The 12,939-nt window shown below is 52.1% G+C and overlaps 2 protein-coding genes across 5 annotated transcripts in view; one reads left to right on the forward strand and one right to left on the reverse strand.

The window, feature by feature from the left end:
• Positions 1-12,939, reverse strand: part of SKP1 (S-phase kinase associated protein 1) — a 259,109-nt gene that overhangs the window by 134,252 nt on the left and 111,918 nt on the right. The window lies entirely within an intron of this gene.
• Positions 1-12,939, forward strand: part of JADE2 (jade family PHD finger 2) — a 182,451-nt gene that overhangs the window by 125,272 nt on the left and 44,240 nt on the right. For all 4 annotated transcript variants that reach the window (XM_069869377.1, XM_069869376.1, XM_069869375.1 and 1 more), the window contains exon 4: positions 3,178-3,335. In XM_069869377.1, the coding sequence (XP_069725478.1) occupies positions 3,178-3,335 (158 nt within the window). The remainder of the gene's footprint in view (positions 1-3,177; positions 3,336-12,939) is intronic.

Below are 12,939 nucleotides of genomic sequence, written 5' to 3' on the forward strand. Positions count from 1 at the left end.
ACGAGCTTATCTGTTTTCCAAGAAGGACTAAATAAATGAAGTCGTGAGATTGCAAATCCAGCCTGCGATGTGCCTTATCATCTTCAGGGAAATAGATACGATCGTGCTTATTTGGCTTAAAATTAAAACCAAGCTTCTACGCCAATGTGAGCTGAAAAGCCAGAAGGGATGAATTTGGGGAAGACTTAATGCAGGAAAACACAAGCCTGGGATCCACACGGTGCAGAGGGGAGAAATTAGACTGAGGGCTGATCCCAGTGCTGCCTTTTCCAACACGGAGGCTGTGAGGTACGCGCGGCGGTTTGCTGGAGGGGTTTGCAGCTGATGAGGATGTTGCAAAGCATTGGTGAGGCTGGTTCTGCTGGTTCAGAGCGTGGGGTGCACGGCCAGCTGCCCGTGGGATGCTGTGGGGATCCCTGGACTCCCAACGCCAGCAGACAGCTGGGGGTGCTAGGGAAATGATCTAAATGATAGTTATAAGCAAAGCAAACTGAGTTTAGTTTCTGACAAGAGGATCAGATGGAGCTGTTTTGTTTCCTGCCCATGGATCATAGAATCGTAGAATCACCAGGTTGGAAGAGACCCACCGGATTGAGTCCAACCATTCCTATCAAACACTAAACCATGTCCCTTAGCACCTCGTCAGGAGGCAGCTCTCAGGAGGGACCAGTGCTCCCCAGCAGCGCTGCCAGCTCCTTCCTGGGCTGGTTGCACAACACCGGCCACGCTGGTTCGGGGTCCCCCATCTCTCTCTCCATCACTGGGAGGAAGGTGATGGGCCAGGCGTTGACATAAAGCCTCGAAGCGATGGGGCCATCACCTCTCAGGCTGTTGCCTGGTGCTGCCTTTGCAAGAGAAAGCAGGCATCCTCCTTTGCTATAAGGTTCTGGAAAGTGCTGCAGAGGATGCCAGCTCCCCAGGGAGGGGGAACACCTCTCAGGATGTGTCTGGAGTTTCCTTAGGGCTGGTTGCCCTGGAAAGGGCAGCCCCGTGTCCCCCGTGGCTGCTTTTGTGGTGGAGCAGGAGAAGAGGAGAAGCCTGCTGCGTTGTGCTGCCTGCCAGGACATGCCCGCACTGCCAGGACCACGCTGGACTCATTTGTGGAGGAATTGTGAATATTCCTGTGCCGTGGAAGGGTGATGCCGTGCTCTTGCACCCTGCAGCACTGAAGGGAATGTCCTCAGGAGGCAGCCGAGTTGGCGGCGAGGGAGGTGGAGGGTCAGCAGGGTCCAGTCCAGCGAGTTTTGTGAACCTGTTGGATGCCCAGCATCTTTGGAAACCATTCCTGCCTGGCTTTTCCCGCAAATCCCGAGAGCAAGCGTGATGTGCTGCGATGCTCCTGTCCCGGTGCCAGTGGCCAGGCAGGGAGGTGGCACCGGCTCCCGATGCTGCCCTCAACCGTGCGTGGTCCAGGCGTGGAGGAGCATCTCGGCCACCAGCACAGCGGGGGGTATCCAAGGTGAGGAGGCTCGCTTGGGTTAGGGGTGTCCCCGTTGGAGGTGGGCACCAAAACTGGGAAAAGGAGATGCCGTTTGCCTGAGCGTGACCCTGGCAGCGCGGGGGTGTCGAGAATGGGGTGCGTTTCTACACTGTGTTTTAGAAAATGAGCTATAATAGGGTTACTTTGCTTGTTCCGATGTGCAGACACGCAGCACTGGAAGGACTATGATATCTCGCATATCCCTTCTCATGTTTAATTAATGTCTGTCTTAAATTTTTTTTTAAATGTCTCACACTGGCAGCATATTAAAAGGTTACTGTGGTATCTGTAACCATGCATTTGTAGCACATAGAGACTTAAAGGAACCTGATCTTTCTCAAACTGAGCCTAATTCTGACTGTAATATGTAGGCTGTTAATTATGTTTATTGAAGGATGTGCTGAGGCTGTGTCTGGCCAACTCAAATCAGGTTTATATAGACATAGGCAAAAACATCTCCGAGCAGACGCATCACGAGGAAGGTACCAGTAAAATTCAAAGAGAGTCCCAACATACAAAAGGTTGTTTATGTATCGTATTTATCTCTAATTGGGTTAGCAGCTGAGACTCTTAGGATTAAACAAACTGACCTAAATACTGGTCTCAGGGGTCTTAGTTAATGTCTAGTTTCCTGCATCTCCACCGATTTGGTTTCCCAAATACTCTCCAAGGTGTGTTAACTTTGTATTGAAAGTGTAAAACCGTGTTGTATCCCGTGTGGTCTGACAAAGCAATACTCATTTGGAGAACAGACCCTGCAAACAGATTAAACAGCATCCAAGGAAAACACCTGATCCATCCTGGCCCCACAGAAGGTACGGCAGAAGTAGTAGGGATGGAGTGGATAGAGCGAGGTGATGTCCAGACACGATTGCTGGCACCCTCGGTTATTATTTCAGCTAATAGCAGGCAGTAGAGAGGAGAAATCATCCGTTTTTTCATTTGCCATTTATTTTTACCCTGCAAGAGGCAGGATTGCTCGAGTCGTTGCTGTCAGCCAGCCCTCTGGATGGAAAGCCTTTTTTACCATGAGGGATCTTTTTGGAATGAGTTTTTCATCGTGGTTTATTCAGGGAGGACTCGCAGGGACAGGAGTGAGACGGACAATAAGCCCATTACTGTCCAGTTTTCATAGAGAAGGGGTCCAGCATCAAACTTACAGGAGATTTACTGGGTCAGGAAAAATTTCTGGCTGTGGATGTGTAAGAAGGCACCTAGATCACCTTTTAGTTGGGTGTTTTCCAGCTGTAACTGGTTTTATTTTGCATTTTGCTCTTCAGTACAATCACCAGTGGAGCAATTGTACTCTCTGCTTTTGGCTGTCCCTGCTCAGTGACATGATAGGGACGTGAAGGTGCTTGGGGCAGTGACGTAATTTGTGGTCCGTGTCACAACTTGCACCCTGTGGCTGGATTTCACCTTTGCCTGGGACTGGGGACCTTGGAGTGGTTGCAGCCACTGGGGCTTGGGCTCTCAACGCTGCCAAGTTGCTACCTATGAACCTTTTTTTCCTTAAATCCTGCCCAAGCCTCGTCCATAGGTGACATGAGGTGACACCCTGAGGCTGTGCTGTCGGGGAGGACGCAGGCACCCCCTGTGCTGTCCCTTGGGGACTGTTTCCCCAAGCACGTGTGCACCCAGCCTCTGCCAGACCCCTTCACCCTGCCTGCTAGATGTTTGGTTTTTTTCCCATGCAGGTTTTCCGTACGGATCTGATAACGGCCATGAAGATCCCGGACTCCTTCCAACTGAGCCCTGATGAATACTACATCCTAGCTGATCCCTGGAGGCAGGAGTGGGAGAAGGGCGTGCAGGTGCCCGCGAGCGCCGAGGCCATCCCAGAGCCCGTGGTCAGGTAAGCGAGCGGGATTCCCTCTGCCTGGCAGAGCGCACGTCGTCTCGGAGAGCGTGGAAGGGGAACACATGGAACCCTGGGCTTGCACAGGGATCCCCCCTGCAACACTATAGTTGCTTTGTGAAAGTCCCTCTCAGGCGTGCTCAGCCTTTCTTGGTTGGCAGCAATAAGCTGTGCCAGGTGGGCCAGCTCCTCCTTTCTTCTTGATCGGGGAATTCTAAAAAGCCTTGATAAAACCAAAAGGAGGATAAAAAAAAAAAAATACCCACGGAAAACCACCCAGAAGGTCAGCTTCTGCCTGGCTGGTTGATGCATCTCCATCTAGAAACACGTGGCTCTATTGCTGGTATTTCGTGGCAGGGGTGCAGAAGTTGCTCCTTAAATTAAAAACTTCCCTCCGTACCACGTAAGCTGTTTGTGCGTGTTGGAAACGTGATGGGCATGCTGAGATTTCGGGGCTTGTGAAAAGGAGTCTAGTGAATAGACAGGCATCTCCTGGACCTCGTAGAGATGACGTCTATCGCTCTAGATCGGTGCCTCATTAGCTATTTTAAAATAGGGAACTGAGTTCTAAAATAGCTGCTTAAACAGCTGCTCAGGCGAAAAAGAAACGTGGGGGAGCTGCTTCGCGTTCGCCGTGCACGGGGGATTATGCCAGGGCAGTGGCTGAGGCTGTGGGGAACTGGATGGGTCAGGAAGGGACCCCAAAACCTGCACAGTGAGACCTGAAAACTTGCAAGGTTAGACCTGAAAACTCACTGGGTTTGCAGGAGCTTGGCATCTCTCGTGCTCTGTCTTCGTGGCGTGGAAGAGGGAAAACAGCGTGATGCTGGGGCTGCGTGGGGGAGCGAGGTGGCTGCAGGAGGATGTGTTTCGCCGAGGGATTTGGGCAAGGCACGGGGGCCTGCGGAGGCTCCGCTTGTCCCACAGCAAGAGCAGCTGCTGCTGCAGCTGCCGACCCCGCTTCTGAAGTAAACTTTTGTATACGCTCCCCTTCCTCCCCCGGGGAAAACAGAGAAAGAAATGAAACTTTAATGAGTCTGAACACATCAAAAGGGAAGTTGTAAAGGGGGCTGTTGAGTTGATTTAATCCTTGGGAAAAAAAAATACAAGCCCCCAAAAAGAGAAGAGGGGGGAAAAAACCCTCTCTGTGTGTGGAATATCTTTTTTCTGTTGTCTTTGATAGCTAACCGCAGTCTGGGCTCACAAGCGCTCTGCTCCCCAGCTGAGGTTCTATTTCCAGCTGGAAAGTGAGAGCTCAGTGCTGCCTGGGCTGCGGTGCCCGTGGAAATCCAGCCTGAGCGGTGGGCTGCCCGGCTGCCCACAGGCACTGCTTCCCCACGCTCATCGGCTGCGGCTTTGCATCCCAGACCCCTGCACTGGGGGCTGTCGGGGCGCAGGGCAGGCTGCAGTCGTACCCCTCTTCTTCTCCCCAAGCCTTGTTTCCAGGGGTTGCCAGGGCAGCTCTGCCCGTCCCGCCTGTTCCCGTACAGGGATGCTCCTAAAGCAGCGCCTGGTGCAGGTCATCCCCCCTGGGTCCCCATCCCCTGGCATCAGCCCTTTCCCAATACCTTTCACATGTTTTTGACCACTGTCATGTCTAGTCAGTCCTCTCTCCTCTAGACTGAACATATACAGTAATTTTAAGCTTCCCTCAAAGGCTGTTTTCTGGAGTTGTGAATGTTTTTGTCGCCATCTCCCAGGTTTCCCCTGGTTTTGCCCGTGTCACCACAGGGACATGACCACGGGCTTCAGAGGGGGACATCAGAACCCTGCCAGAGCCTGGCACTGCCCACTCACTCTGTGCTTGGGTTTCACTTCCACCTTCAGATCCTTCTCTGGAGATTTTTCCATTTCTTAAGGTTATTTTGCTCATTTAATTATTCTCCAGCTGGACACTACTCCATGACCCTTGATGAACTGCCTGTTGCAGTAGTTCCAGCTCTTCTTTCAATTCCTCAGCCCTGTTTTGAGTTCAAGCCTTGCTTTCCGAAGAGTTTATGACGTCCTCTTCATTGGAGTTAAACTCAGGCAACTGAGCAAGTGTAGCCCGTGTCTGCATGAGGAACCCTTGCCCCACAGGGATCTTGGCACAGCCCATGGACATTGGGAACATCTCCTGATAGGTGGTGTTGAAGCCTTGCTAAGCTGAGATAGGTCCCATCTGCTCTTCTTGCAGAGGTCCCAACCCATGTTGGATGGTTCTTACCCCCTGTTATTTTCTATGTTGTTTTTTACTATAGGTTGCTTGTTTATGTGTTTCAGTGGTTTTCCCCGACTGTTCTTTCCAAAGGCAGGTCGTGTGGTCTTCTGAAACCTGACGTGTTCTCTGTGATCTCCCAAAGACTCTCGTTAGTGGCTCCATCACTCTCGGTTAATCCCAGGTGGATTTCTGCAGCCCCTTTGGGTTTGCGACATGCTCTGCTCATCTCAGGCTGGTCCTCATGGACTGCTGTGGGATCATGCCTTAGCTTCCTCGGATATCTTTCCTCTCTTGTTGTTCCATCTGTCTGTCCTGCATCGCGTCTCATTTGCCTGAACCATCTCTCTTTTTCTGACAAGACAGTGAGCGTGGCCTGAAGGGCTTTGTCCTCAGGCTGGATCCTGCTCAGGGTATTCTGCCTTCGCTAGTGTGATGTGAGTGGAATGAAGAGCTCATTTTACAGCAGCGTTAATGGTTGCACCTGGTTTGTGGCCATGATGCGCATCCCAGGAGGACAAGCAGTGACACTGCCAGATATTTTTAATCAGGGCAGCGTGTCTCTGCACGCACACCAGAAGGCACAGCAGAGACAGGTGTGCTCCTCCTGAGCAGTTCTCTCTCCGTTAGCATCCCTGCCCGCAATGTTTTCCCACTCGGGTCACTGATGCGAAAGCTGGGGATGGAGAGAGCAGCATCCCGGCTGCCAAGGACAGATGAAGAAGGCAGTCCCTTTGTATCTCCAGTGTCAGACAACTCCCTCTTGCAGCTTGCCCTCCTTTGGAGAAATGTCAAGTATTTTTTCACGAGATGACTGTATTTCTTCTGCCTAAAGAGAGCAGCCTTATAAGGCGTTGCAACTCCATTTATCTCCCTAGTATAATTTGTCCCCACATCCCTCTGGCAGCACTGACCAGCCTTGCTGGTCCTTCCCCATGGGCTCTCCGCTGCTTTTCCTCTTGCTTCCAAACTTGCCTTTTTCCCCTCCTCAAACAGAACATTTCACATAAGTCCAACAGATCCTCCCTGTGTTGGATGTGGGCAATCTGAATTCCTTTCTCTGCTGAAAAGAATCCCAGTGCTGATTTTTTTCCTACACCAGGAAATTTGGAGCCCAGCAGCTGCCGCTCTTCCTCGCTGTCAGAGCTTTTCCCCCTCCTCAAGGAGGTGGGACAGAGTATCCTGCCCCTACGGTTGCAGCAGCAGGGGATGGGTGCTGGGGTGGTGCTGTTGATATTCCTAACAGCCATTTCCATCTGAAATTCCTAGAGGGAGGCAGGGTGGGAGAAGCCACTACAGCCCCAGGAGCTGGAGATCAGGCACTACCTACAAAAGAATATTCGACCCATCATCCTGTGACCTCAGGAGTCTGGTTCCTGCACTGAGTTGATGGGCAGGGAGCAGATTCCGCAGCAGAGGGTGTGACAGTCCCTTCCTGCTCCTGAGATGTCTCTTGCCCTCTGGAAGGTGCCTCGTACACAGCCGCTGCTGCTCTTTTCATCTCCCACCTGGGTGCTTGGAAACGAGCTCTTCCTACCCGCACCCTGCCTCTAGGTTTTGTGCCTCCAAAGCTGAAAATTAGGTTTTTGAAACATTTTTATTTGTCTGGAGCTCTAAAATGCCAAAAGCTGGGGGTGAGGCAGAAGGAAAGAACTGTGTTTTAAGAAATGCTTTTCCCAGAAAGCAGCTGTCTCAAAATGCCTTCACTCAGAGCCACCTTAAACTCGAAGGTCCTTTCTAGGACACAAATCGCAGTGCAGGAAAAGTCAGGAAAGCAGTGGGGGAAGAGGTGCAGCTTCTCTTGCCTCAGTGTCCCACAAGGCATGGATGCTGCAACTGGCCACCAGGGTCATCAGGCAATGCAGATCAGCTGTTTCCTCTCCACAGTCATTTCTGGCTCATCGCTACTGAAAAGGGGGTTATTTTGTACGGTAACACACCTAAGAGTTGTCCAAAGCTTGAAGGGTTGCAGCATGGCGAGAAAAGCTGCTTGCAGTCATTTGAGAGCAGGGGAGAAAAGAGTTGAGCTGAATTTCCCTTCCAGCAGGTGGAGAGCAGCAGGGTGGTGACCTCTGCGCATGGGATGTGGGTGGTGATGAGACTGCATCCCAGTGATGACAGTGCCTCCCACCTCTGCTGGAGCCCGTAGCCAAAGGATCTCCACTGGCTTTCCAGAAACAGAGTCAAGCTTCAGCCCCTGTGTGAGCTCTGCAGTTATTTTACCAATGGGTAAACTGAGGTATGGAGATTTCCACCATAAGTCAGTGATTGAACCAGGTACAAGGTCCCAGTCTGGTGTGGGGGCACAGTTGGGTGCTGGATGCCAAGCTGGAGCATCTCAGCACGGTTTGAGTTTAAGGATTATGCAGGGTGAAGTAGCAGGAAGAGTCACAGCATCAGGTCTGTGGGTACAACTCCTGTTGTAAGGGGGAAAGAGAAGCTTTTGGTGAGCTCTGTCTTTCCAGAGGTCACGCTGTGATCCACCGAAGGGGAAGATGTGCCTTGCTGGTTTGCCATGGATGCTCGTGAAGTGATGCTGTGAAGTGATGCTCATGGATGCTGTGAAGTCCCTTCTGCAGAGTGGGTGTGGAGGAACCTGACTGCAGCTTGTCCCTTCCCGCTGCCCTCGGTGAAGTTGCCACGCACAGCGGCGCATTGAGCTTGCTCGGCGGAGACCATCACTCTGTAAAGCAGCAGCACCTATGTGGGATTTTATGCACCTGTACAGGCTTTAATTCCTTTTTTATTTCATGATTTAACGTGTTTGGCATGCAGCTCCTTCCCCAGGCTGTCAGGGAGGCAGGCAGGATCTCGAGGTGTCTCTTGGATCTCACATTAAGCCACATTAGTATGTGCTGTAGATTCTGTTTCCTGTGAATTTGCACACAGCAGGAGGATGAGCAGGAAGGCTGCTTCTTGCTGGCAGGCTTCCCAGATACTCTTGGCGTTGCAGATCTGTACTTGCATCATTGCTGTGGCCCTGTTTTAACAGAAAACAGAAAGTGCTGTGGCAACAGGAAGGCACAACCTCTGCAAGTACCAGCTCGGCGATGGCGCAGACGCCATCTGCCATGTCGGCGTGGGGTTTGTGTCACTGTCCTCTTCTCCTCCCTTGGGTCCACTCTGTCCTTTCTCTCCTAACAGCCACACCTGCAGGTAAAGCAGCTCCATCAAGCTGGTGCAGGTGTGGGACTGCCCGGCATTCATCTCCTTGGAGCTCTGTTGCTCTTCAGTGAGCTCCTGTCCCATGAGGAGCTGCCTCAACATTTCCAGGAGGTCCAGCAGTTCTTTGAGAGGGTGCAGAGTTGTTGGCAGGGGTGTTTGCGTTATGGTTTTGCGATAACAGCGTCAGTGCAAGAGGAGGGACGCAGGGCTGCTGGCAGGGAGCGGTGTTGGGGGTGGATGTACTGGGTCAGGGAGGAGAACTAACTGGTGCACCAGTAACGGGTGCAGCACCGGGGCACATCCCTGTCTTTCCTATCCTCTGCTCCCGGTGGAGGGACGGACACCTTGGCTCATCCTAGCAGGGCTTACTCAGCAGTGGCGAGGCTGCTTCTTGAATCCTGGGGTCAGTTCTGGGCCCCTCACCACAAGAAGGATGTTGAGGCTCTGGAACGAGTCCAGAGAAGAGCAACGAGGCTGGGGAAGGGGCTGGAGAACAGGCCTTATGAGGAACGGCTGAGAGAGCTGGGGGTGTTCAGCCTGGAGAAGAGGAGGCTGAGGGGAGACCTCATTGCTCTCTACAACTCCCTGAAAGGAGGTTGTGGAGAGGAGGGTGCTGGCCTCTTCTCCCAAGTGACAGGGGACAGGACAAGAGGGAATGGCCTCAAGCTCCAGCAGGGGAGGTTTAGGCTGGACATTAGGAAAAAATTTTTCACAGAAAAGGTCATTGGACACTGGAACAGGCTACCCAGGGAGGGGGTTGAGTCACCTTCCCTGGAGGGGTTTAAGGGACGGGTGGACGAGGTGCTGAGGGACATGGTTTAGTGTTTGATAGGAATGGTTGGATTCCATGGTCTGGTGGGTCTTTTCCAATCTGGTGATTCTATGATTTTATGATCCAGCACACCCAGCGCAGGGAAGGAGCGGTTCTGGTGGAGGGGAGAGACCAACCCCAGGAGCAGTCTGTGCCGCGGTGTGGGGCATGGCAGCGGGGCAGCACGGTGCAGATGTCCCAGCAGTGGCTGGACTTCACCTCTCCCTTTCCCTCCGCGTGCAGCGGGAGCCCTGGCTGCTGGCCAGGCTGGCTCCTTGCAGCAGCGCGGCTCCCAGCCCGGCGAGGGCTTGCCGAGCCTTCCTTCTCAGCATGTACTGTATGAACCAGCACACTTTGTTCTCGAGTGTTGAGATTGGACTTCCTTTCCTCGGTCGGCGACGCAGGCTGCTGTTGACTCATCGGCAGCTTCCCTTGGGCTTTGCTGCAGAAGGGGCAGGCAGGATTCTGCAGCACTTTGTGTATCTTTTGGAGCAGAGCGTTTTGGGTTGGTTTTTTTTTTTTAACATAATCCTCCTCTTCCCCCCTCCTTGTTTTTTTCCTTCCTTCCAGCTCATGGTGAAAAATGTGTTGAGATGGCACGCTGGCGACTTCACAGAGGGCTGTTTCTTGGGTCAGTTGTGCCCTTAAATTTGTCTGGATTCTGGTGTGCGGCAGAAATAGCTGCACGCTTCCCTTTCAAGATCTGAGACTCTTCTGTGGTCAAAAGAAATAAAAATCCCAGCCTCCGTAGGCTTAAACGTATTGAGCAGAAGCCCTGGGACATGGGAGCACCGGGAGAGGAGAGCTTGCTGCCTGCATGCTCTGTGAGCGCGCAGGTCGCGCCTGACCGCCGCGGGGGTGATGGAGCTGAGCTGTGGGAACGCTCATGCGAAGGACTGGCCAGTGGCATTGAGCGAGGACAGCAAAAAATCCCAGTGATGGAACATCAGTGAGTTCCCTCTGCAGCCAGGAAAAGGGAGGGTTCCAGTTGGATCTGCTCAGGCAGCAGGGAGGGATGGCTTGTTCACAAGGTGGTCTGTCCTGCTGGTCTTCTAGACCTGATTTAGGATGGGGTGGGTCTACGGCAGCAGGGGTGTGGTGGTTCAGAGGGCCTGGGCAGTGCAAAGGTGGTATTCAGCTCTGTAGAGGGCTTGTGCCCCGTGCCTGTGAGTGTTTTGCAAAGGAATAAGCCTGATTTACTCCGTCTGTTGCTTGTAATCATTTCTGCTTTACAGTCTGCTTGACAAGTTCTCGTGTGGGCTTTCAGCAAGTCCTCACCTTTATTAGTTTGCCACGGGAAACGTGTTAATCCAGCCTGTTCTTACCTAGGACCCAGCCACTTGGACTTCTAGTTTAAATGTTTGCTAATCCTCCCGGTGGATGCCTGTGGTTTATACTGGATCGAGCGCACAGAAGGTCAAGTGTATTTCGGCTGTGAATGTATAGAGCAAGCGGGCACGATTCCTGCTGCTCTGTACCGAGGTTTACGGCTCTCGGGATGGACTCTGGCTTCGTACAGCCTCAGGAATCTCCACTTCTCTCTGTAGCACCTCCGCTCTCCGTCCAGAGCCATGAATTTAGCGTATAGCTGGGCAAACCGTAGCAGATGTGATTGCTGCTGCTTGCCACTGCAGCAGTAATTAAATCACCTCTCAGTGATTTAGTGCACTTTATGTCCCCATTGAACAATATAAGAAACGATTACTTGAAATGCTCTTCAGAGCGATGGGAGCAGCAGGACAGCCCAGCAGTGGCAGTAGCTGCTCCGGTTCTGCTGTGGATAATCCTGTTGCATTTAGGTGAAGACACATGACTGGAAAGCCAGCTTTACCGTGTTCACAGGACCTTGGTGAGGTGGAGAAGGGCTGGTAGATGGTTTTTTTCAGTGCACTGGGTGAAGCTCTGGCAAATGCACCAGAACAAGCCTAGCTGCATAGCAGTACGTGGATGGTGCAAGAGGCGGACGGATCCCTCCTGGTTTTGTGGGGTGGGCTGCGTGCTGCTTCAAGTGACTCAGCGTCAAAACTGTTCTCATGTGTTTCAGGGTTCAGTCTTAGAGCAGTGACTCAAAACGCATTAAAAAAAGGCTGGATCCTGCCTTTTCAAATTCCTCAAAGCTTTGCTTTCGTTGGGTTGGTTTTATATAAGGAGACCCTTGCAGTGGCACCATGCTAATGGTGAATGCTAATCACAGGAATAGTCCCCTTTGTGCCCTCATCTGTGTTTTGAGCTTTCTGATGCTCAGCTCCATGTGCAGCAGGGTTGGGGATTTGGCCAATTCCTGATGGGCTGCAGCTCATGCTCGCAGCTCCTGCTCTCAGCCTGGCAGGTGCAGAGCTGCTGCTGTCGCTCACAGCCTCCGTCTCTGGTCCCTGTTAGTAGGTGGATGCAAAGACAAGTGGAGCTGTTTGCGTTACTGAAATAACTGTGGAAACATTATCTGGCTGAGATAATTAATTCCAGATGCTTTAATGCTAGTAGCTTGGCTTATGCTGCATAAAGAAGCAACATTTTTCATCTTATATCCAGAAAACATGTGCTCATATGTCCCTGGCTTTCCTAGTAGCAATTCCGAGCTATATATATTGCTTAAATAGAAATGAGCGGAATAGTACTGGCTAGGTTTGGAGAAGATTGGCATGCGATGTGGGTCCCTGAAGGGTCACCAGGTAGGTCACTGGTGCTCTGGGAGGAGGAGGAGAGCATCCCCTGTGGGTGCTGGTGCTGGCACTGCCTTGCTTGCCCTCAGGGAGCAGTTGCTGGCTGAGCATCCTTTGCAGCTGCCCTGGGGTCAGGGACCACCGTGTTTTGCTGGGTTTCGGAGCCAGAAGAGCAATGCAGGCTGTGTCCAGGTCAAAGTCCCTCCTGCTGCCTTCAGCATTCTTATTAAGGTGAATGGCACAGAGGGGAAAGAGGCAAAACAACATGAAGATCCTTGCACGGCATTAGAGATGATGTGTGTGTTTTGCTCTCAGCCCAGGCGCAGCTTTTGTCTAGTCAACCAGGAAAACATCTGCGTTTTGTTGTTCCAAGCAGCCCACCAGCAAACCGCTGCCTGGCCATCGCTGTCTGTCCAGGCAGCCGCGGTTTTCCTCTGCGCAGAAGTTGTGCAGACGCAGCCCGCTGTGCAGCGATGCCCATCCTCTCCTCCAGCACCGCTCCTCAGCGCTTCTTCACTAGGTCCCTTCTCTGGTCTGCATTGAAATGGGTTTTTTTTTTGGGCATGGAATGAGATTTGAGACTTAAATAATTCATCTCAGTGAGATTTAGGCTGGAATATAAACGTGAGAAAGGCAGGGACATCCATGCTCTGGTCTTCATCTGGTCTGCTGAGTATCAGGCTTTTATATGGTGATAAACAGCTCTGAAATGAAATTGGAAGAGCTGTCTGGGTTTAACAAGATGGCTGTTTAGTGCCTCCTGTTCAC

This window comes from Phaenicophaeus curvirostris, chromosome 15 (assembly GCF_032191515.1).
Source record: "Phaenicophaeus curvirostris isolate KB17595 chromosome 15, BPBGC_Pcur_1.0, whole genome shotgun sequence".
Lineage (NCBI taxonomy): Eukaryota > Metazoa > Chordata > Aves > Cuculiformes > Cuculidae > Phaenicophaeus > Phaenicophaeus curvirostris.